We start from the raw sequence: 26,254 nt of genomic DNA on the forward strand, positions 1-26,254 counted from the left end.
TCAAACACCAGTGGCACTTACTTCCTCTTGATTCAACATTTTCAATTCACCCTGATGTGTTCTATGGAACAGTAACTGTCTTCATTCTAAAACATAAAACCTACACTTGGGTATACCTAGACTTAAGTTCAATTTCCATGTAGCCAACTGTGTACTCAATACCTCCATGTGGGTGGAACACATATAACTCAAACCCAACATGGCCAAAACTAAATTCATTATCCCTCCTCCCCCCCACCAAAAAATGGTCCTTATATCATGGATGTAATCACTATTCAAACAGCTGTACAAACCAGAAACCTGAAAATTCCATTGTATCTTCTTCCCATGCTTCTGTAGTCTGATGATTTTCCTCCTGTATCTGTCTCTCCATCTCTGCTACAACCAGCTAAGTCCATGACAACATCCTCTCACTGGGACTATAGCATAGCTTCCAACCAGTTGCCCATCTTTTCTCTTGCCCCTTTTCTTATCCATTTCTCCACACTGTAGCCAGAGTAATCATTTGAAACAATCTGACCATGTTCCTCCCCTCTTTAAAACCCTATTTTCAATTGCCACCCACTGTACTGAGATTATACCTAAAAATCCTCATCATGATCCATAAGGCCCTGTGTGGTCTTACCTCTACCTGCCTCTCCAGTCTTATTTCATACTATTTCATACACCAGCCATTCTTGCCTTTAAAAAAAAAAAAAAATCCTCCCAAGATGCCATGCTCTTTCCCAACTCAGGCCTTCATATTAGCTATTCAACTAAATAATCCACAACTTTAGGTCTTGTTTAAATATCTCTCCCTCAGAAAAGACTTCCCTGACTCCTAAAACTATCCAAGAACCATGATATATGTTCTCATAATACTGTATTCTTTTCCCTCATAGTACTTATTGGGATTCTGATTAAGTAAATAATTATTTGTTTAAAATCTTTCTCCCCTCCTAGAATATAAACTATAAAAGGGGAGAGACTGTTCCTGAAACATAGTCAATAAATATGTTGCTGGGCCGAGCCCGTGGCGCACTTGGTAGAGTGCTGCGCTGGCAGCGCGGCGACGCTCCCGCCGCGGGTTCGGATCCTATATAGGACTGACCAGTGCACTCACTGGCTGAGTGCCGGTCACGAAAAAACGACAAAAAAAAAAAAATTATAATAAATATGTTGCTGAGGGAACAAGTAAAATATTCCAAAACAACTTTCATAAGAGATAAGATACTAACTGGTTGAGTAATAAATTACCTAGATTCCTGATTTAATGAATTAAATGTTTATAACCTTAATTTAACAGCATATTAACCCCAAAGCATTGTGAGAAGTGACCCTAACATCATTTCTTGAGAATACAGTGTACTGAAAGATAAGAACATATAAGAACATCTGCCAGTAACAACCTACATAGTGTTCTACAAAATGTGTGAAAATATGTTTCCTCCAGAAAACAAAGTAGGAAAAAGTAAGCATAGCAAAAATCATCCCTTTCCTCTTCACTTCTCTGCCTCTTCAGTTTAAAAGCAAACAAACCTATTCCCTCTTCTTCTTTTTACATGTATTTGATAATGAACTAGTAAGAACCACTAGGGGGATGAGGTTAACAATAAAAGGTAGAGCAGGAATCAAAATAAATGTCTCCATTCACATTTTGGTAGCTCATCCATTTTTCCCTAATCCTAAAAAGCACAGCTATGATCATGTTACTTTCAAGTTTAAATTCTTTAAAGGAAAAAGAGAATTCTTTAGTGGTTTCTTTGTACCTATAGGCTAAAACTCAAATTTGATCCAAGTCTCTCTTGATGACTCTTGTCCATCCTTTCAATCTTGTCTATTATCAGACTTACCTCTCTCCAACAGAGACCTGCCCCTATACATGCCAAAACTGCTTGCTTGTCCCAGAGCATTCCCTGTGCCTTTAGTCATACACTTTGTTTCTTCTGTCCTCAAATCCTACTGAACTCTTAAAACCCAGGTAAAATACTACCTCCTTCATGAAGACCTCCCTCATCCTCTCGGCTAGAATTTTTCTCCTTGCACTGTGCTCCAGTGACTAGTAGAACAATTAGAATATTCTGCCTTATGCTGTGGCTGATTTTATACAGGTCTGCTCTTCTAAACATCAGACAGAATCCATGTCTTTACTCATATTTGTAAACTTTCATGCTGACTTTCATAAAGATCTTCAAAATATGTTGGACAAATTTTGCATATCTTGGAAAATCATATTGGGACACAAAAAGATTAGGGTTCAAATCTGTTAAGCTGAAGTGCAATAACAAGTTGTTTTTAGAATTTCTTAAATTTACATTTTAAGAAAAGTTGTTTAATCAAATTCTGTTTAGTCTTTTTTTTTTCTTAAGCTTACTGAGGAAAATATTTTTTGTGGTGGTAAAATAAATATAACAAAATTTGATATTTTCAACCATTTTAAAGTCTATAGTTCTGTAGCATTAGGTACATTTAAACTGTTGTGCAACCATCACCATCATCCATCTCTAGAACTTTTTTCATCATCCCAAACTCAAACTCTGTATCCATTAAACACTGACTCCTCATTACCACCCACTACCCTCAAGCCCTTGGCAACCACCATTCTACTTTCTTCCTCTATAAATCTGACTACCTTATCTCATGCAAGTGGAATTATATAGTATTTGTCTTTTTGTGACTATCAGCATATACACAGAATTTGAAGGTCCAATCCTAGGTCCTCCTTCCTTTTCCTTATAGCTCTGTAAGTAATCTCATCTGTTTCCTTGGCTTTAAATACCACTTATAGGCTTCATGGGCTTGCAACCTGTGCAGTTATCCAGGGCTCTGTGCTAGAGGTCTCTGTGCATGGTTTAATGCTGTCCTCTTATCATCTTGGAGTTCTTAATAATTTTTCAACAAAGGGCCCTTCATCTTCATTTTGCACTGGGTCCTGCTCCCGAATGTGTAACTTTACCCTCGACTACTCTTTTGAGTACTTGTCTCATATACCCAACTGTCTATTTGACATCTCCACTTGAATGGGAAGACATTTCAAAACAAACATATCCATCTTCATTGGTATAGCAGTGAGTAAAAAAAAAAAAAAAAAAAAAAAAAAAAAAAAAACTAACATATCCCAAAGTAAACTCTTAATCTTCTCCTCTGTACTCCTTCATTCTTGCTCAACATTCCAACCAGAAACCTAGCAGCCACAGTTTCCCTCCTTTCCCCTATGTTTTCCTCTCCCATACAACCCACCGAATTCTGTTCAGTCTTAAGATTTAATCTGCAATGTTAAAAGAAGACCTGAAAAAATGAAGTGAACCATCTCATTTTATAACCAAAAATATTACCAAATTTTTTAGTCACAGCCTACTCCACAAATCAAATGTTATCCACTTCAAATATAAAATAGTATTTAAATATATCTGGGGAAAAAATTTAAAATGAATGATAAAAAAAATCTTATTGGGAATGCATAGGGTAGTGTTAGTTTACTTTTATTTAAATAAACCCTAATGAAGGGAAGAAAGCTGCAATTTTTAATTGTGACATCTTGGTTACTTAAAAACTTTTACATAATTATTGTTAAAACATGCCTGTTAGTTTATGTGTCAAATCCAAAGGAAATGAAACTATTGTTTTTTTGTGTGTGTGTGACCAGTAAGGGGATCGCAACCCTTGGCTTGGTGTCAACCGCACCGCGCTCAGCCAGTGAGCGCACCAGCCATCCCTATATAGGATCTGAACCCGTAGCTGGAGCGCCGCTGCGCTCCCAGCACCGCATTCTCCCAAGTGAGCCATGGGGTCGGCCCGAAACTATTGTTTTAAAACCAAAATACTGACATCACACATCTATCTTACGTAAGCCAAACTATTTGGGAAAATACTATGGGTCAAATTACAATACAAAAAACCTGAAAGGGCTTTTCTAGTTCGCTGTGGTAATGCAATCTTTTATTGGTACGGCTTGCTGCAAATGGACTGCCAACTCGGTTTGAAATCCTTTGAATTATCTATTCTAATATAGCTGTGGCAATAGGGCTGAATTATAATGAAAAAATTTTTTTAACAAAAGTATAAAAACATAGATTCTTCTCATTGATACTTTTCTTCCTAAGACATATATTATACATAAAACTTAATTTCCATATAATATATTTAATGTAACATTAAAACAAAAGAAAGAACGATGTTAAAAGAAAATCAAGAACATACCTGTGGAACATTCTTTATAATAGGTACTGGCTGAATTATGGGTGAAACATCAGATTTAAAAGCAGCAATTGGTTTAACTGGAGTTGATATATTCAGTAGTCTCATTCTCTCATCTTGATCATTTATCAATTCTGTATTTTCACCTACTTCTATGGGAGGAGTTGGCATCTGGGCAGTAGGTTTAGAAGGAACTGATTCTTCCAGTGAGGGATAAGTAAAATCCACTAAAATTCCCAAAAGATAATTAATTTTTTTTAAAGAATAGCAAACGCTATAAACAGTACTTACATTTCTCATGCATGTTATATGTGACAGTTAAATGTAATATAAACGAAACAACAATCACAACAGAGGCTGGCCAGTTAGCTCAGTTGGTTAGAGCGCAGCCTTATAACACCAAGGTCACGGGTTCGGATCCCGGTACCGGCCAGCTGCCAAAAAAAAAAAAACAAAAAAGCCCAATCACAACAGCCTTAAAAAAAATGTTAACTTCCAGGCTGTGAACATCTTGTGCCTGAAAATGAATTACTATCTAACAGGACAAATGTACACATAAATAATGTGACCATGAAAACATAAATCATCTATTTTAATGTATAATTTACTGAAACAATTTTAAACAAAAATGTTCACATACATACATGAGATAGACACCTCTTCATTCTTGCCTCGTGGGGGTGGAATGACTTTAGCATTTGTTGTATACTGAGGATAGCAAAGGAGCCAGTTTTCATAGCCTCCCTCTAAAACCAAAGGCTCATTGCGCAAGACAGTTTTACTTTCCCACTATAGAATAAGAAAATAGTGTTTTTAATATAGTGGCAGTCTCTCAACAGCTAAAAATACAACAAACCTGAATTTTAAAAATGCTCCCTTAAAGACAAGATTCATCTTCTAAATAATGAAAAATGAGAACTGAATCCAAAATTCAATATTAAATGAAACAAATATAAAGATCAGGTTTTAAAAACCACAAAAGTAATCCATATCTTAGAAGAAAAGTGAGAAAATAAATAAATATAAAATAAAAATTACCCATCCAGAGATACCACTTTAACATTTTGGAGTTTATTCTTATAGACTGTTTTCTACTTAGATACACTCTTGCTTTTTAATTTTCTTTTTACAAAACAATAAAAGTTTTATGATGCTGCTTTTCTGTTATATGAACATCTTTTATTAATAAAGAGCTATATCATTATTTGTAATGCCCAGATAATATTCTATTTTATACACAACACATACACACCAAAATGGAATCAATCATTTGAGCACTAATTTTTTTTTCCCATTTAATTATAAGCAATGCTGAGATAAACAGCAAAAATCCTTATACATGCACACCCCCAGTTACCTCCCTTAGGGAAAATTCCCAGAAGTAGAATTGCTGAGCCAAGACACACAAATATTTTAAGCCTTTCAATATATATTCCTAGTCTTAGAAATGATAGATTAAAAAATATATATTTCTGTATTTCTTTAGAATAATTACCTAGGAGTAGAATTGCTAGTTTAAAAGTTTGGTAGATAATTCCAAATTCCCCTTCAAAAAGGCTATGCCAATTTACACACTTAACCAGCAGTATATGAGAATGCCCATTATAAATCTTTATAATTTTTACCAAACTAGTGGACATAAAATGGTATCTTGTTTTAATTAGCATTTATTAGTGAAGTTGAGCATCTTTGAATATGTTTATTAATCATTTATATTGTTCTATGACTTAACTAATCTCATCCTTTGCCCATTTTTCTACAGAGGCATTTGCTATTTTCTTAGTAAACAATGAATGTACTCTGAATATTAGGGAAAATAGGTGTTTGTCATGTATGTTACAAATATTTTCCCTGATTGACTTTTACTTTATTTATGGTGTTTTTTATACAGTTAAATGTATTGCCCTTCCTTTATGGCACCTTGGTTTGCAATCAAGATAATAAATACCAATGTTTCTCCTAATAGTTCACTGTTTCAATCTACACATTTATATCTTTGGTCCATCTGAGATCTAGGGTGGTCTAAAAAATAAGGTAGGGATCCATTCTTTTACTTATTGGCTAGCCAGTTGTCCCCAAACCATTCATTTAAAATACAAGTTTTCCTCACAGGTTTACGTCACCCTTTATCATACACTAATCTTTCACATATCTTAGGTTGAACTTTATTAAATTGCCACTTTTGTAAGTCAAAGCCAGGTGAATACTGGCAGTTTCACATAATCTATCTGTATTTGGGTATATTTCTGGATTCCCTATGTTAAAGCATAAGCTGTTTTAACGCTTTTAACTGGAGGGTGATGTTTCACTGATTGACGTTTTTACCAGCAGAATGAGTTTTATTCTTATCACATGCTCACCAGCACTCAGTGCTATCATTATTTAATAATTTAACAAGTGAAACTGAGCACTATTTTTTTAAACTTTGTTAATTTAATCACTGAAAATAGCACTATTTTAACTTGTGTTTATCTGATACTAGTAAAGTTGACCAATATTATGGTGATCAATATGAGCTCTATCTTCAGTGATCATAAACTTGCACTTCCTTTTCTGTTCATGTGTATGTCCTCTACTTATTTTACTATTTTATCTTAAGTATTTTTCTTATTTATTTCTAAAAGCTCTTTGGATTTTAGGTGTTTTAAACCACTGCCATATTTGTTGCAAAGATTGTCTGTCTTCTGCCTTTTAATCTTATGTTTCTCCATACCTAAGTTTTCATTTTATGAAGTCAAATCTGTCAATCTTTTTCTCCTTGGTGACGTCTTCCTTTGCTTTTATGTTTTATAATCTAATTCTTAAAACAAAAAATAACACATTTTTTCAGATAATTTATATTTCTGAAAATTCTAATATATTTTATATTTAGATTAGTTTATTGTTTATCTGGTGATTCGAAAAAATATTTTAAGTCTGAATTTTAAAAAAATTCTACAATCAAAGCATGATGAATTTTTTAGTCCTTAAGATAAACAACTAGTCAACATGCCTTTCTAACAACTAGACAAGGCTTGTAATTACAGTAAACTAACAAGGAAACTTGCTAACCTTGAAAAGTGCATCTTTCAGACTCCGTAGAGTTGTTCCAAGCTGTAAATCTTTTGCAGAACTAAACCAGTCAAGAAGTACCACATAATCCACATTCCCCCTCTTCTTCCATGTGTCTTTAGAATCATCTGGGAGGTTTGCTTCAATCCAACTAGCAGTGACTCTGAAATGTATTATTAACATTTGTATTGGGGCAAAATCAATGAGAGGTCTTAAAATACTAACATTGAGACATTGAGGTTTTTTTCTACAGTCTGTACCACACCATAGCAAACTTTAAGTAGATTACTTTCTAAGGTCAGACTGTACATTAAGAAATTTAATAGCCTAAAATGTTTAACCCCTTCATTACTGTATAATGTGAGAATAAGATTTTAGTAATTATTCTCTAACTACTAAAAGAGGTAGACCCAATTCTGACTCTTATTTTAAAAAGGGCCAAAATTGAAAACAGAGGAAGTCATCTGAGTACCTCTCAGCCATATATAAACAACTATGGGAATCACCAGCTAATATTATTAATATTTCAGTTCTCTTACACCTACACAGATAATTAATAGTTAACCAAATAACAAAATGCTTATTTAACAAACACATATAGCATTTACTATGTGCCAGACACTGTTCTAAATGCTTTACTCTCATTGAACTCATGGAATCCTCACAATAATTCCATAAGGTAGACATTATTATTATCCCCATTTTATAGATGGGAAAACTGAGGTACAACGAGTTTAAGTAACTTGCCCAATGTTGCAGCTGGTCAGTGGAGCCAGAATTAAAATTTAGGCAATCTGGCTCATGCCCATCCACCTATCTACTCTGCAGTGCTGCCTCTTATATCATCAACTATGAATAATACCAACTTTACATTAAAGCATGCTGTTCACTTTATCTCACATAAAAGCTAAAGTCCTTACAATGGTCTGCCACACGAACATTCCCCCCAATCCTATTATCTCAAGTTCCTTATCTCTAACTATCTGACCCCTTTACTTACTCCAGACATTGCCTTCCTTGTTACTCCTGGTTTATCCAGCTATGCTCCTGCCTGCGGGCCTCTGCTCTTGCTGTCCCTCTGTCTGAAACCCTCTTTCCCAGATATCTGAATCACTCATTTCCCTTATCTCTTCAAGGTATGTAATAATAATCACAAAACTTGTAAGGTCTTCCTGGATTAAAATTTTAAGACCTACCCCAACATACCACACACCTGATACTCCCATCTCCATAGCACTTATCAACATCAGACATGCTATACATTTTGTTTTTATTGTCTCTTACCTATCCCACCTCCCCATTAAAATAAAAGATCCACAAAAGCAAGTTTTTATCTGTTCAAGGGCTTAGCCCCAGCACTTGGAACCACAGTAACCCAGCCGCCCACAGTAAGTGCTCAGTAAATATCTGTTGAATGACCAAATGAATGAATAATACAGAGTTGCTCTTCAAGGTAAGAAACTCCATATTATTCCTAGCAAAGCACTTAGTACATAGTGGGCATTTCAATATTTAACTGATGATACTGGAAAGCTGGGTGGGATTGGTAAGACTTTCACCCACCAGTAAAACCAAATGGTTTGGATTACTAAAAAAAATTTTTTTAGGGCCAGCCCATGGCTCACTCTGGAGAGTGTGGTGCTGATAACATCAAGGCCACGGGTTTGGATCCCATATAGGGATGGCTGGTTAGCTCACTTGGGAGAGCATGGTGCTGACAACACCAAGTCAAGGGTTAAGATCCCCTTACTGGTCATCTTTTTAAAACAAAACAACAAAAAAATGTTTAAAATCCTGTTCCTATATAATAATGTTGGTTACTATATCTTCTAGGAAATAAGAAGTAATATAAAATATTGTCTCATAATATCCTCTCCTGATAGAGATCAAAAGAATGCTTGGTCAACAAAGAATGAAAAACAAATGCAATGTGATATTCTTAATGATAATTTCCAACTCTAGGGATATATTTGACTAAATATTGTTCTCAGGATTAGTATTCTACAGAAAACACTTTGGGAAACAATAGTATCAACTAGTTTTCCAAACTTCAGTCTTTCACATATTACCTTCACAACGTGCTGCAATTTTGCTCTATTTATTATTTAATATCCAAATTAACTTAATTATTAAACTGAAAGCAATCTTTTACTTAAATTTATTTTAATAGGAAATTGTATGCCCCTACATACATGAAAAACAGCATCAATAATATTTATTTATCAAAAATATTTATCCAATAAATAAAAGCTAAGTCTTAAAATTAAATAGATTATAATTTGTGTTATATTCACAGAAAAGAACACTGTGTAGCAATGAGAATGAACAAACTGAACTCCACACAATAATGGAGATGACTCTCATAAACATAAGGTTGAGAACAAAAAGCCAGACGTAAAAGACTACATATTGTATGATTCCATTTACATAAAGTACAAAACCAGACAAAATGAATATATTCTGTTAGAAGTAGGTGGTTTCCTTGCGTGGGTGGGGATATGGGTAGTAACTTAACAGCGGGCATATCAGGGGTTCTGGAGTGATAATAATGTACTGCTTCTTGGTCTGGATGCTAGTTAAATGGGTACATTTAGTTTACGAAAACTTGCTGCGTTAAACCCTTAGGGTGGGAGTGCTTCTGTATAAATACCATACTGTATTAAAATTTAAAAACAGAAAATGAAAAAATATAATAATCACTACCAGCCAGTTACAGATACTGTTGTCTACAGAAAGTTCTGATGCCTGCTCCCTGTTAAGAAAGGGAGATTAGCAAACATGAAAAAGGTATACTAGCACCGAGCTGAAACTCCTTTTAACCAATTCAGAAGGACTGGAAGAGAAATTAAAAGGGAATAATTTTCTTGGTATATAATTCATTGTTCCTTAATCTTCAACCTAATATCATTAGGAGTTTCACAGTAGTTCAAATCTCACATTTTGGGAAACTGTGAGTGTAAACTCAATAAAGACCACCAGCTTTCTGTTAGTACAGATTAGACCATCCAAAGACTAATTATAACTTTGTCTTTTCAAATCTTGGGAATATTTTCACTTATGCTTGATTGGACTAAACACTCTAATCTCAATTTTAATAGCATATGTACAAAGCACTCTATTCTTCAGGTCAAGCATTTATTAAGCATCTGTAATATGCCAAGAACTATGCAGATTTCATTAACTAATTTAAAAAATATACACTTTTAATGTTAAGTTAGCCCTAGAACAGACCAGTTTTTAACTAATCCAGTTCCATAAACTAAGATTCATAAACTAAGAGAGGTTATATGATTTCAATAAGAATGATCAAAATATTAAAAAACCGCCCTGAATCTAGAGGTTTAGCTCTGCTACTATGTCATGATGATTACTAATATACAATATACCCATGCAAGTAACTTTAAATTATTTTATAGGTTAAAGGCCTTCTTCCCCAAAAAGAAAGAAAAAAATTTTTTTATAAGTCCTTACTTATGCCAGGCACTGTGCTTTGTGTGTGTATATATGTGTCTATAGAATTTCTCACTTAAACCTCCTAAAACCTCTATGAGATAGGTACTATTATTATCCTCATTTTACAGACGGTAACGTGGGCTTAGAGAGGTTAGGTCACTAGCTAGAAATAGTGCAGCTAATAAGTGACAGTTACTTAAATACAGTCTGACTTCAAAGCTTATACTCTTTCCTAATGACTTAGCTATACTTACTTAAGAAAAAAAAGTATTTGTATACTCTTACAACAAATAATAATATGGGGAATTTCAATATGTAAAACAATTCAATCAGTTTATTTTAGTCAACTTGATACATGTGATTCATAAGCTTATAAACAGAAAATAATAGGAAAAATCAGTCAACAACCACCTGCGGAGAGAGAGAACACAAAGGCAGCTTTATTTCTGTTCTATTAAGACTTCAAATGCCACAGATAGGACAAAGAGCCAAACTGGAATGTCCCTGGATCTACCCTTCAGAAAGGGTAAGGTGTGCCTTTAAGAATTAAAGAATGAAAAGGTCAACAAAAAAGAAGAAATGACTTAGCTCGGCTGGTTAGAGCATGATGTTAAAACACCAAGGTCATACCAGCCAGCTGCCAAAACAAACAAAAAGAAATGACTACTCTATCAAATTCATCTTGGATGCTAAGTAGTATTTACTGCTGTCCACAGTTTACTATTTTACCTAAATACACAATGACCCACCCTGGACTGATGGCTTCTTCAGGAACACTGAGAGAATGTGAAATGCAGGAATCCTGATAATCTTGTATTCTTCGAGCATCCATTATAATAAAGCTGATATTTTTATCCATCATCATTGTATATAGTTCCTTTGCTGTGATTGTTCCTTGGAATTGAAAGAGACAGTATAAGTGATAGGAAACATCACTTTATAAACAGTTTGGTGCTGTGTTTATAAAGACATATCAAAACTTGCTGTTGAACTGTTATTTATAAAAAATAAAATAATGTGTCTTATGAAAGTGTTCTTATTCTGTTTTTTAAAATTAAGACTTTAGAATAATGTTAACTGGAAGAAACATCTATGGTTCAAAAATTCTTGAAAGGTTCTAAATTGTTTTAAAATAGTCTCTGATGGGGTCTTACGGGTGTTACTTGAAAAACATTTTAGGTTTCCAAGTATTCCTAGAGTAACAAGCCAAAAGCTTGTTATTTGTGTTCCACATCAGGGACTGACAAACTATAGTACCTGTTTTTACTGGAACACAGACACACTTGTTTACATATTATCTATGGCCGCTTTCACAATGCAACAGCAGAGTTGATTAGTTGCTTCAGAGACCGCAGGCAGGGCTTCCCAAGCCTAAAATATTTTACTGTCTAGCCCTTTAAGAAAACGTTTGCCAATCCTCATTCTATTTGATGTTCATTAGTTAGCTCCAAGCCAGAAAGGAAAAAGGACTATTTTATTTTTTAAGACAAACAAAAAAAGAAACTAAGTAAAGCTAATGCAATTTTTAACCTATTTACTTTTTTTTTTGGCCGGGGGTGGGGGGTGGTGGTGGCCTGCCAGAATAAATATTCCCTATGTTGCTATTTTTCCTCAGCTCTGCCACCTAAGAGAAAGATTAAAAAGCACAAAGGAGTTTAGATAAAGAACTATTTCAGCAGTGAGCTGTGAAAAGAAGACAGTCTCAGAGTATCTCCTAAGCTAAAATACCTACAGCTGCTAATAATCATTCTTCTTCCCTCTCTAACCATCAAGATCATTTTGACAACAAAACAGACTAAACAAGTTGAGGACAAACTGAGAAGGCTAACACTGAGAAGGGTAACATCTAAGCATGATGAGATACAAAGGAACAAACGGATGAAAACTAATCTTAGAATAGACCTGTAACAGCTTTTGGGAAGGTAACTTACAGTCCTCAGTTTATTTTTTAAATTGTTGTAAGGCAATATTTTAATTAGAAAAATTATTTTACCCCAGTGCTAAATCTGACTAGCTTTAGAAAAGAAAATTTATTATAGTGTTACATATAATTATGTTTAAGTTAAACGTTTTTTAAGAGAGGAAAAACTTCTGTAGTACATGAACTCAATTTCCTAAGTCTTATTATTTAAAGCCACAATTTGTGACTAGAGCATCAGCACCACCTGTAAATAACATCCAAACTACTGGTTTAAATTTTTTCCAGGGAGATGAGAAGGACTCTTAGATAACTAAGTCAACCTAGAGTCATAAATAATAATAGCTAATACTTAAAGTTTACTATGTGTTCTAAGAATTTTATAAGTATTAACTCATTCAATCCTCACAATAATCCTATGAAATAGGTACTGTTATTATCCCCACTTTACAGTCAAGGAAACTAAGGTAGAGAGTTAAGTGACATCCTCGAGATCACACGGAAATTCAGAGAAGCCAGGATTCAAACCCATGCAGTCTGACTTATGAGAATCCATGCTCTTAACCACTATGCTAAACTGCATCTTGAAAAGAAAAAAACAAGTACAAACTGTGGTTTTGATGTTTTCAACTGCATATTACCATATTTTATGTTAGGCTAAAATTATTCATAAAATATCCCTCATGATAAGTAAATATAGAACCTACCACATTTTCAATATAACTGTATAGGATAAGAAAAATGATAAGGCTTACATAGAGATTAGACACAATGCTAAGAATCTCATTGTATAAAATCTGAAGCTTATTCTGATTAAAAGATGATCTCAACAAGAACCTAAAAGAATATTCTCTTTCTGCTTACACTTACCTTTCTCTGTGGTCTCATTTTTTTCACTCTTTTCACCACTGATCTATTTCATAGGGGAAAAAAAAAGTTTCAGCCTTCATAGAAACAAAAAGTTCAATTTTAATACTTCACTGAAATGGATGAAGTATCCAAGGTACTGGCATTTTATAAAAATACAGATGAATAATAATGCTATTACCAGTTTACTCTGGCAGTAGATAACAGCTAAAATAACTATCAACATGTTAGAATCATAGGACATTTCCTCAAAACTTTCTTAAATTAAAGGCCAAATACAATTGAACACAAGAGTACTTCTAAAAGTTCAGAGAAAGTCTCATTTTATTTTTTAATTCTATTTTTCCACAAAATTTTTGAAGTACCTTTGTATTTGATTTAATTAGAAAGTACTTCTTATAATGAAACAAAAATTCTGGCTATCTCATTCAGTGTCCTCCATTCCAGCATTAAAGGAAAATGAAGTAATACAAATTACTACTTGGGTAATTTACATTTTCTAATCAAGACAATATGGAATAATCCAGTAAGGTACTAACTCATTTTATAGATGGGAAAACCAAGGACCCACATGCACCTTTTTGATCACTAAAAAGAAAAAAAGAAATGTATATTATGTGCCTCCTGATATAATATGAAGTACACAGTATCATCTGTGAAGCATTCTTGCTAGAAAATAAAAATTGAACCTGTGTCTAACTAAGCCTTTAGGTCAAATTTCCACTTAAAGGAAATATGGGAGATAGAAAAACAAGTAAAATGACACAAGGAGAAAGCAATCAGATAAATACAGAATGTGGCTCATTTTCCAGTATTAAAAAGTCAAATGCATGAAATGAAAAATGAAAGGGAGGACTCAAGCAGAGATTATTTTAGAGGCTTGAGGGACATAGCAACCAAAAAAAAATGAGTCTACCTTGTTTGGATCCTGATTGAAACAAATCAACTCGAAAAAAAAATTTTAAGACCAGTAGAAAAATCTGAACATAGACTGGGTATTAGATTATATTAGGGAATTATTGTTGATTTTGTGAGATAGGAACATAGCATTGTCATTATTTAAAAAATGCCCCTTTTTTTGAGATGTATACTGAAATACTTAGGAGTAAAATGGTATGTTACCTAGAATTTGCTTTGAAATATTCCAGCAAAAAAGGGAAGGGAGACAGATTAAAAAAGATATATATGGCAAAATGTTAGTTGATTAATGAAGCTGGGTGACAGGGGTAAATAATATTCTCTTTTCAAAATAAAAAGGCTAAACAAAAGTAAAACTAACAAAAAGTGGTTGGCCCTATTTTTGCAAAGGCAACAAAATAAGATTAAAGTAAGTTCCCTTCATACAGTTCTTTCAAGTCTTGTTATTTTTTTATATCACTCATTTGACCTATAAATGAACATCTTTCCTAAGGCAGTTTTATTTATCTTACACATGAGTTCCTAAAACTGAAACACCAGATTTCTTCAACTTCTTTGTACATAATGCCTAGCCCAATGTGACAAGCAATTTAACAACTACTTCTTGATGAAACTGATGATGAGCCACCCACAAATGACAGCTGAAAACTATAAAATGCTTAAGAAAAAAATCAAAGCAAAAATTTTAACAGCGCAGAAGAAATTGTACTTTAGAAAGAACAGTTTCTAAGGAGGTGAGAAAAGGGAGATACAATGACAGCTGGAAGGTACAGAATGAGTCACTGATGGCTTCTGGCAAACAGATGATGCAGCTGAAAAGACACATAGTTGCTAAACAAAATGGAAAGGAGAGAAAGAAGAAGAAATTAGGGTAGAAAAAGAAAGAAAAAAAACCAAAGGGGACAGAATGAGATTCCAGAAACACATAAAAGGTTTGGCACCAAATACAGTAGTATACCAAATCTTTTTTTTAATGTAAATTATGTTATTAGAAAGAAGAAACTTTAAAGATCATCTATTTCAAGACCTTCATTTGACAAATATGAAAACTAAGTCCCAGTTAATCAAGACTTGACATAGGACCAGAACTCAGATAAACTGAATCACAGCTCCAATGCTCTTTCTACTGCTGTAATTGAATTTATTATAGTGACTGCTAAAAAATTAGTGTACAGAACATACTGCTGTAGAAGCTCACAGAAAAACCTGGAATCAACTGAAGCTAGAATATTTAATTGTTTCTAATTAAAACACATTAAGTTTTGCCCTTGTTGCCTAAAAAAACTTTACAGTGGTATCTAAACTCTTCTTAAGCAAATCATCAACAGAACCAGTCTTTCACCACACATAACAAATTTGAAATACAGGATGTGCGACTGATCTGTCTGTGACATCTGTCACCCCATTGATCGCCAGTGTTGAAATACCATTTGGGTTTTGTCTTTGGAATCCAATACATTCTCCAGAAAACCTTTAGCCGACATGCCACCATCCTCTCCTCCTACTTCCTGCCTTTTCTGTTGCTGCAGCTGCTCTTCCTCTTGTCTGTCTTTTTCTTCAAGTTTTTTCCGAACTTCAGCTTCTTCATATCTAGTTGAAAAAAGAAGTCAAGATGTCTTTTGTTGGCATGATTGTGGAAAGTAAAGGAGCTCCAGTTCCGTAAAATCGGCATGCTGCCTTGGGGTATTTTATGGGTTGCATACTCTCTCCCTCCAACTGAAATCTGAATGCTAGTGCTCCATTACAAACCATACTCATATATTTTCCCTGAGACCATCTGTAGTTTTACTTCAAATTGCCCAAAAATCTTGGAAAGAAACTCTATGCTCTCAAGTTGAAGTTATTTAATGATCTCTGTGCTGTTTTTCTCCCACTAATTTCAACCTTTTAATGATTCAAATCTGCTACAATTTCCTATCCAAGGGACTTACAGGCCCCTAATTTTCTCTGCAAAAGTAGTGGCCCATATATCCACTTATGTTTATGATTCAGAGTAAAAATGTTAATTAAAACAAGCATTCAAAAAGGTACTACTACCACCAATGGGGGAAAAAGTATTACCAAGGTCACCAGGTTATATAATTTTTTTTAAAAGGATGACTTCACTGACATTTCCAATTTGTTCAAAGTTAAACAGCTATCCTAACCTATAGTTAGCAGATATCCAAGGAATTTGGAACTTTTCCTTATTATAGGCACTGTTTACTATTATTGCCAGCAAGTAATAAATGTTATCAAGGACTTGCAACTTTGTTTGCCCTAAATATCACCTGCATGCTTGGCAATGCCTGTGAGTTTCAAATTTAAAAAGAAGAGAGAGGGAGAAAAAGAAGACAGAACAGAGGGTGAGGTAAAATGAATAATTGACGACGCCAAAAATTAGTAAAGAATGAACCAACAGTCTTCTTTTTCTTCTTTTTTTGAGCGGCTGGCTGGTACAGGGATCAAACCTTCAACCTTGGCATTATCAGCACCACACTCTAACCAACTGAGCTAATTAGCCAGTCCCAATAATTTTCATTTTATTTTTCTTTGTTATGTATTATTACATTTGATATATTCTTTTGATGAATACTTCACAATAAAAAATGTCTAAATGAACAAATAAGACTACATAATGGAAATAGTGACTACTCAAAGAATTGTGCAAGCTTCACATATTAAAAAAATTTAAGCATGTTTTAAGAATGACTTCTAGACTTAAAATTATTTCCTACCACATTATGAACATCAGGTTAGTAGTAACCAAACATGTGCCACCTATCAATAAGATAATTCTAATTTGATAAGCATCTACCTAACAAGAAATTTACATTTTTAGCTCCTGGTGAAGAATTTAGCACGTCACACAAAACTGAGCTACTCCTCAAGTGGAAGGAATATAAGGAAAAGAGTGTTTCTCCTCTAAATCCTTAAGCAGTTAATTTATACCCTTATGCTTAGCAATTCCTTCTTTATTATTTGTTCCACTGTTTGAAATGATTGCTAAGATTTGATAGGAACATGGAGATAAAAATTATAACACTTTAAAAAAATCCATCCTTCCTCCTTAAAAAAAAAGATGAGGTGAGGGGGTTCTAATTTTTGGTAATGACTTAGCAGTACCTATTGTATTGAACTTCTCATAGACTACTATAAATTCTGCATGACATATAACTGAGGCAGGACAGAATAGGACACGCCCCAAGGAGGCTGCTCATATATGTTCAGACTGGATCTGCCTTCTTGTCTGGCAGTTAATGAACCCATAATGAGCTAGACAACAGCTTAACCACTCTACCAATCAGCATACTACACCTGGAACTCTGCAGAATACAAAAACCACCAGTAACTGAACACTAGGAGAAACAAAAGTGCAGATGACCACTTTATGACCTTCCACCCAAAAAGTGACTCCATTGTGCATGACCAAAAACTTCAGTAACTCAGGGACTCATGACAGGAAGCTGATGCAACCTCACATCTGCCTATTAGGTCTTAATTACCCTTGGTCCTCCCCCATGGCCAAATCTTCCTCTTAGTTAGGACAGAGAAACACTCCCATCCCAAAACAGCATATAAATTCTCCCCCTAAGAATATGGTGAAGGAGGGCTCCTCCCTCGTGGAGTCATTTGTGCACACTTCTATGTGTATTTTCACTCTGTAATAAAGCCCTGTTGTTTGAATGATGTCTGTCCCTCTTCCTTTTCTTTCACTGAGTGTGTGCCCACCTCAATGCAGACTTCCCTTGGTCCCATGAAATGTTTGACCAAGAACCTGGAACTGCTCTCCAGTAACCTGAAGTCACTGGAGGTCCTCCACAATCAGGCAGACAGTGAATGGGTGCAGACACTTGGAGGAAGGGAAGGGTATCTAATAAGTTTACCATTCTTTATGGCTTCACATGTAAGGGCAGACCTTAGTTGGTGCTGGAAGCAGCTAAAACTCTAATAGAAACCATAATTCCAGACAGCCAGAGTTCCAAATTCTTTGCATAAAGTTGCCCAAATCTTTAGCTGACATATGAACTAAGCATGCATGGGGTAGACAATAAGAAGCCCGGCTAGTCTAAAAGAACTGAAAAGATATTTCACTTACCACCTACCACAGTCAAGACAGAGCTTAAAGTTTGAGTCGAGCCAAGTTAATTGCATGCTAGGACAAAATAAACACTCTTCACTGGAATAAAACAGGATGCAGAGACTCTAAATATGTCATTTACAATTTACAAAGTCACTAGGCATACAAAAAAAAAGGGACCAGCTTAAAGAGAAAAGGCAAAACAACACAGGCTGACCAAGATAATGCAAATGATGTATTTAGCATACAAAGACTTTTTTTTTTTTTTTAAATATAAAGATGACCAGTAAGGGGATCTTAACCCTTGACTCGGTGTTGTCAGCACCAAGCTCTCCCAAGTGAGCTAACCAGCCACCCCTATATAGGGATCCAAACTTTGGTATTATCAACACCACACTCTCCCAAGTGAGCCATGGGCCAGCCAAGCATACAAAGACTTTAAAGTAGCTGTTATAACTATGCTCAAGGATATAACAGTTGATTAAATCTTGTTGGCCCTGATAACACCAAGGGCCAGGGTTCAATCCTTGCTCTGGCCAGCTGCCAAAAACAAAACAAAAAACAAAAAAAACCCCCAAACCTGAGTTTAGCTCAGTTAGTTAGAGCAGGGTGTTGATAACATCAAGGTCTGGGGTTTGATCCCTGTACTGGCCAGCAAAAAAAAAAAAGACATAAATGAAAATGTGTTTGTAATGAATGAACAAATAGAAAATCTCTGTAAAACAAGGATATTATAAAAAACCAAAAAGAAATTTTAGAATAGAAACGTGCATCTGAAAAAAAAAAAATCACTCAACAGAAAATTGGTGATGACAAAAGAGTCAGTACTTGAAGATATAGCAATAGAAATGATCTAATCTGAAGAACAAAGAGAAAACAATTAAACAAAAAAAAAGAACAAAGCCTTAGAAATTTGTTTGACAAAATCAAAAAGTTTACTGTACGTATTGCTGGACTTCCAGCAAGAGAATAAAAATGGAGCAGAAAAATATTTGAAAGAAATAATGGTGAAAAACTTCCCAAATTTGAAGAAAGACATGAATTTACAGATTCAGAGAGCTCAGTGAATCCCAAACAGGAAAAATGCAAAGAAAACCATCCCTAGCCACATCAGTCAAACCAAAGCTAAAAAGAAAATCGAGTCAGAGAAAAATGACGCATTCCTTACAAGACATCAATGATATGAATAATTAATATTAATTTCCACATCAGGAACATGAGAAACAATGGAGGCCAGAGACAGTGATAAAATATCTTTAAAGTGCTGAAGGGAAAAAAATCTATCAATACAGAATCCTGTATCTAGTGAAAATATCCTTTAAGAATGAAGATGAGGGCTGGTCAGTTAGCTCAGTTGGTTAGAGCACGGTGCTAATAATACCAAAGTCTGGGGTTCAATCCCTGCACAAGCCAGCCACCAAAAAAAAAAAAAAAAAAAGAGAGAGAGATGAAATGTAGATATTTTCAGGTAAATGAAAACTAAGAATTTGTTCCCGAAAGACTTGCACCACCAGAAATGCTGAAGGAAGATCTTCAAGCTAAAGGGAAATGATTCTAGATAGAAACCTGTACCTTCAAGAAAGAATGAAGAAAAAAAAGAAGTAATGAAGAGTGCCAGGGATGGTAAATATGAAGGTGAATATAGAAGACTATTTTTTTTCTTCTTAATTTCTTTAAAACATATGCCTATTTAAATAAAAAATTATAACTCTGTATTGGGGGAAGGTTCTAGTATATGTAGATTTAATATATGTGACAACTAATACACAAAAGATAAAGGGTGGTAAATAGACTTATATGGTTACAAGGTTTTTATATGTGAAGAGATACAATAGTTAAGGATGTAACAGAGAAAGAGAGAGAGATAAGACAGAAATCCCTGGGTACTTAGAGGCACAGTTAAAAGCTAATAGATAACTTAAAATGGAATTCAAAAAAGAATAACTCAAAGGAAGGCAGGGAACTAAGGAATAAAAAACAAATAACGCAAAGAAAACAATAGTAAAATAACAGCCCTATGTCCAACTATATCAATAATTATGTTAAATGTGAATAGATAAAACACACCAATAATGAGGTAGAGATTACCAGAATGGATGAAAAAGTAAGATGCAATTATGTAATATCTACACGAGAATGCACTGTAAGCACAGACATGGAGAGGCTGAAAGTAAATGAAAAAAGATGCAAACAGTAAGCATGGGAAGACTGAAGTGGCCTTGAAGAAGGCTTCAGAATACGGAATATTCCCAGAGTTAAAGAGGGACACAATTCATCAGGAATCTGCAACAGTCATAAATGTTTATGTGCTTAAAAACAGAATTTTAAAATGCATGAAACAAAAGCTGAAAGAATTAAAGGGAGAAACAGACAAATATAGTTGGAGATTTTAAAGCCCCGTCTTCCAGTGACTGTTTCAACCAGACCAAAAAAAAAAAAAAAAAAAAAAAAAAAAAAATCAGAGATCTGACAACATTACCAACCATTTTGACCTAAATGACAGAGAATACTACACTCAACAACTACACTTTCTTTTCAAGTGCCCATGGTACATTCACCAAAATAGACCATACGCTCAGCCATAAAACAAGAATGTACTTAAAAGGACTGAACATTTCTAGCCACAATGAAATTAAATTAGAAATCAATAAGATACTAAAAAAAATCTCATGCCCGGGGTCTTGGCTGCCCTGCCTCTGCCCACAACAGAGCATGCCCAGGGTCTAGAGGCTGTCGCAGTGGGCCACCCCGCCCCAAGAGGGAAAAAAAAAAAATCCTACATATCTGTAAACTAAACAAGACTCTTCTAAATGATCCATGGATCAAGGAAGAAAGGAAAATTAGAAAATATTTCAAAATAAATTATAAAGCTGTACTGGGGAACAATATAGCTCTCAGATTTATAAAAATCAATATGTTAAAACAAGTGGAGACAAAAGTGAATGACAACTTCATCCAGGATTTACAAAAACAGGTATTTCACCATATTACATCTGCTCAAGCAGTATGTAGTGATGAATGAATTCTCAAATCTCCAACAGGACCATGCTTACTGGTATATTTATTTCCCTTATTTCTCTATTGCACTGTGTGACAACTTTGGTGACAGAACAGCAAGCCTCACTAACTGTTATCTCTATGGAAACATCAACTTCACATTTTCCTGCCTATCTCACATGCCAGCAGCATCTATTTCACCAACACAAAACAGAAGTGGAACAAGGAGCAAAATTATGCAACTGTTTTACCTAGCCCCTTCGAGTGCCAGGAAGAACAAAAATGCTTCCACTGTTAATAACAACAATAACAACAGCAAACGCTTATTGAGTACTACATGCCAGGCACAGATCTAAGTGTTTGTACATGTGTTAATTTGCTAAATGCACTATGAGTAGGTTTTATTATTATCTCAGTTACAGCTGAGGAAACTGAGGCAGGGGGAGGCTAAGTAACTTGCTCAAGATCACACAATTAGTAAATGGAAAAACTGGGATTCAAACCCAGGGAGTCTTGCTCCACACACTTACCCACTGCTCTATATCTCTTCTCTAGTAGTGTAGTAGTCTAGCAGTATATGAACTGTCTGCCCTAAGAAGTAAGCACAGTGAGCCTGAATCCAGTTTGAGGGCAGAATTGAAGAAACTTTAATATTTACTTTTTTCCTGTTTTACTCTTATCCACATCTTACCCGCTTCCTTGCCATTTGCTACACTTCTACGGCCTTGGCAAATCCCCTTAAGTAGAGCTGTGACGTCTCTCCTACTTTGGAGCTTCAGTTGGTAAGCTGAAGTGAGATCAACACGTGCTCTCCTTCTGCACTGACTTCTGGTTCCTTACCTGCCTATTTAATCCCTTTTAGTAGGATTCTAATACCTCAAGACTTTGTCAAAATTAAGCCTAAGACCATCCATAACATGAACGTAAAATAAAGGGTAAGTGAATAAATGTTTGACAAGTATTCCCTGATGTCAGGGAATGCTGAAATCTGTTTTCCAGCCACTTATTAGATATTTTTGCTACAGTGTTTTCTGGAATCTGGAACTATGTTTACCCTTTGAGTGGGGAGATATATCTTATCACCATGATGCCAGATGACTGGGCAGAGTCTAGCAGAAAATTTACCCCAAGGTGTTCAAAGCTTTCACCTCAAAGTTATCAGGGAGCATATCCCCAATGCCCTTCCTCACACTGTTGGCCTGACAAAAGATAAATCCTAACCAGGTACAGATTTCAGAGATTTAAAGGTGGAAATGAGCTCCCTGGTTGACTTACTAGAAAATTAGGACAGGACAGATGTGAAGATATGTTAATAAAGAACTGCTCTAAATGTCAATGAAAGAAACCAAACATGTGGGGCAAAGGGTTGGGGGAGGGCATACAGGGAGAAAAACTCAGAACAGAAAGGTTCTCCCAATCTAGTTGCAAAGTAATCTATACTACAGGAAAAATTCAGAGTACATTCAGAAAGCCTTAGAATTAGAAAGGACCCTAGAGGCCATTCAGTAACAGGGAACTCATTACATTGAAAGATGGGCCATTCTATGAACGTGTAAAAAGTAAATATCTAAATATTGAATCATTTCTCACTGACTTCCTTTATAAATTGTTTTCTTAAAGAAAAAAGTGTCATGTCATCACAGACAACTATGTTTGCTTCAAGAAGCTTCTGCCTTTCTCATTGTAATCTATATGTATTTAATGATCTGATGTTATTACACATTGGAAAAAATTCTCTTCAAGTGAACACTGCACATTTGTTTAAAAGAACAGGTAATAAAATACATCTCACAGTCAAGCTCTATTGTACTGGAAATTTTCAAAAATCTTATAATCTAGGTCCCTAGTGCCCAGTAACCAGTTACAGTTGTGGCGATAAAAAGAGTTATATAAAGACAACCTTTCACCTAGATAACGTATATGTGAATCATTACATATTTATTCATTTGCCTGCTGAAGAATTCAGCAACCACAAGATTATCCTCTGCTTTATCGCAAAAACAATAAAACATCAATAGTAAATAAACATTTTAAAACAGAAAATCATCAAAAATTCTACCACTTTAACTATTTAACTTTTACTTTTTTTTATTTTATTTTTTTGTGGCTGTCCAGTACCAAGATCAAACCCTGGACCCTGGTGTTATCAGCACTATGCTCTAACCAACTGAGCTAAAATACATGTTTCAAACTTTTTATTTTAAAAAGAATATTTAAAAATATGAGTAACAGGGGCTGGCCAGTTAGCTCAGTAGGTTAGAGAGTGGTACTGATATCACCAAGGACCAGGGTTTGATCCCTATACCACTCAGCAGCCAAAACCAAACAAACAAAATTAAATATAAGTAACATATGATACATTCGTAGTGCAAAAAATTCAAAACAGTACAGAATTATGTCAGCCTAATTAAATCTTCTAGGTTCCTTCTTCTATCTATCATTAGCATCATAAATCTCTGTTTGCCTTTTCTCACTAACTAGACTTTTGGCAGCTTGTATCACTTGAAACCACTTCCACTGTTCTTTCCTCCTGTATCATATTACTGCAAATGCTTTTGGATTTATCCATTAACTTTTAAGCTGTAGATATGGGCAGAAATTCATCTACTAGGATCTACTTGATAGCATTATGTTGTTCATAAGGGCAACAATTTAAATTTAAAAAATGACTAATGAGGGCCGGCCCGTGGCTCACTCGGGAGAGTGCGGTGCTGATAGCACCAAGGCCCCGGGTTCGGATCCCATATACGGATGGCCGGTTCGCTCACTGGCTGAGTGTGGTGCTGACAACACCAAGTCAAGGGTTAAGATCCCCTTACCGGTCATCTTTTAAAAAAAAAAAAAAAAAAAAAAAATGACTAATGACTACAAACTGAAGCACCCTATTTTTAATTTGTGATTATTTTATAAGCCTGGTATGCCAGTCATGGCAAATACCAGAATTAGATTTAAAAAAAAACAAAACAACAAACATATAACTAGGCAGATCAAAACTAACAGTAAATACTTCATTCCCATGAGACCATTGTCCAGTGGCACAGTATAACATGGAACATATGAAGAACAAAATTTTTCTAAAGAATACAGTGAACAGAAACTTACAAATATTGTACTTTAAGAAAATTGGGCCTGAATTCTAATCTAATACACTAGTGCTTACCTTAACAATCTATCATTCTAAACACTTTTTAAATTTCAATAGAGAATATTAATTGTAACACATGAACACAATATAGGTAATATAGCAAAAGACTCTAATTTTTTTGTCCCAGTTAACATAAGACTTATTTCTAGGAATCAGGATATTTATGACTGATCAGTTATAAATAGAAAAATCCTAAATATTGCTATCTTCTCAACTAACATTCCTTTAAATATTTCATAATAATGCCTGTACCTTAGTTTAAGGCTTTCAGAGAGTCTTTCGGCTTCTTCAATAGCTTTTTTGATGTTTGCAAGTCCAAGTATTGAATGAAAGTGGTCCTAAAATTATAGGAAAATCATCCCATACAGTTAGTACTGGACATTTACACAGGACTAATGTTAAAAACATTAAAATCATCATGCTTATATAAAGAAAGTTTAGATGAAAAATTATAATTGAAGTATTTTTTAAACTTTTAACCTACATAAATGCACAATTTATTCTCCAAACATTTGAAAAGTATCTTCATACCATTAGTATGCCAGGAAAAAAAATCACTAGGTAATAAATTTTACTTATTTGTAAGCCACCATTAAGGAATGTAAATACTGGTGAGTATGATTTGTTCTGATTTTTCTCATTCAGCATTAATGAAATTCTTTTAGACAACTTCCTTTAAAATAATAAAATGGTAAACTTTACCCTATAGTACAGTTAACAGTGACCTTGGATAATTATTTGAGTTGGTCTTTGCTTTAGCTAGATACAAGGTAGTGGTCTGTGGCACCAAGAAGCTGGTTCTCCTGTCTGCTTCCACAGTCTGCTTAAAAAACTGTCTGGCTTTATGAATACATGAGAAACCAAGTTGACCACTTCTGATGAAGAGACCAATTAAGATTCATTCTTCATTCTGTTTCCTTATGTGGGATAAAAATCCCCATGGAATAAAATAAAACTAACTCCATGCCCTAGCATGTGCAGATTTCTTCCTTGTGTAAAACAGCAATTTGTAGGAGCACTGAAAGAACACTGGGAAGGAATAGTGTTCCTTTCTCACAAAAGGGGAATCTGACAGGCTTATAGCTCTTGTCCCCTTACACTCAAGTTAGTAAATCCTTAAAGGCTTTTTAATAGCAGAATTCCAAAAGATCATACTTAGTATTATTAGCATACTTTTAATTTCAGATTTTCAGCTGACTTTAAAGTACACAATAGGTTAAGACTCATGTCTATGACCTTTATTCCAACACCAGCCAGTAAAAGACAAAAGTCTTATGTTTAGTAAAGATTTATTTCATTAGGAAATATTCCTATCCTAATAATTTTTTTTTAATCCTACTAATTTTTGAGAGTCCAGAAGAAGCCTTTAAAGCTAAGCCTCAAACTTCTCATTTTCTGGTAATACGGGCTGTTTCAGTCCCCATAGGTTTGGCATAGGAGATAGTGACTACACTGGTGTCTGGCTTTTTCCCTAAATAGTTCTCTAAAAAATGCAAGGGCTGTTGGTGACAGCAGACTTGTGATGATAATTAGTTGGCCTCTGGTCTACATAGATTTTGTAATTCCTTTGGAAAGCTTATAATCATTCTTTCCCTCTTAGTAGTCAGAAGTTTATAGTAGTTGAAATCTGAAGAAATGAACCTCTGAGAGCCAAAAATGTGGCTCTTTT

General features: G+C 34.7%; 1 protein-coding gene across 5 annotated transcripts in view; it reads right to left on the reverse strand.

Moving 5' to 3' along the window:
• Positions 1-26,254, reverse strand: part of USP8 (ubiquitin specific peptidase 8) — a 91,153-nt gene that overhangs the window by 13,353 nt on the left and 51,546 nt on the right. For 3 of the 5 annotated variants that reach the window (XM_063091243.1, XM_063091244.1, XM_063091242.1), the window contains exons 4-10: positions 24,838-24,923; positions 15,811-15,973; positions 13,469-13,511; positions 11,430-11,574; positions 7,228-7,390; positions 4,821-4,965; positions 4,180-4,403 (exon numbers count right to left, since the gene is read on the reverse strand). In XM_063091243.1, the coding sequence (XP_062947313.1) occupies positions 4,180-4,403; positions 4,821-4,965; positions 7,228-7,390; positions 11,430-11,574; positions 13,469-13,511; positions 15,811-15,973; positions 24,838-24,923 (969 nt within the window). The remainder of the gene's footprint in view (positions 1-4,179; positions 4,404-4,820; positions 4,966-7,227; positions 7,391-11,429; positions 11,575-13,468; positions 13,512-15,810; positions 15,974-24,837; positions 24,924-26,254) is intronic. The other 2 variants (XM_063091246.1, XM_063091245.1) reach the window with 1 other exon arrangement.

This window comes from Cynocephalus volans, chromosome 3 (genome assembly GCF_027409185.1).
Source record: "Cynocephalus volans isolate mCynVol1 chromosome 3, mCynVol1.pri, whole genome shotgun sequence".
Taxonomy (NCBI): Eukaryota; Metazoa; Chordata; class Mammalia; order Dermoptera; family Cynocephalidae; genus Cynocephalus; species Cynocephalus volans.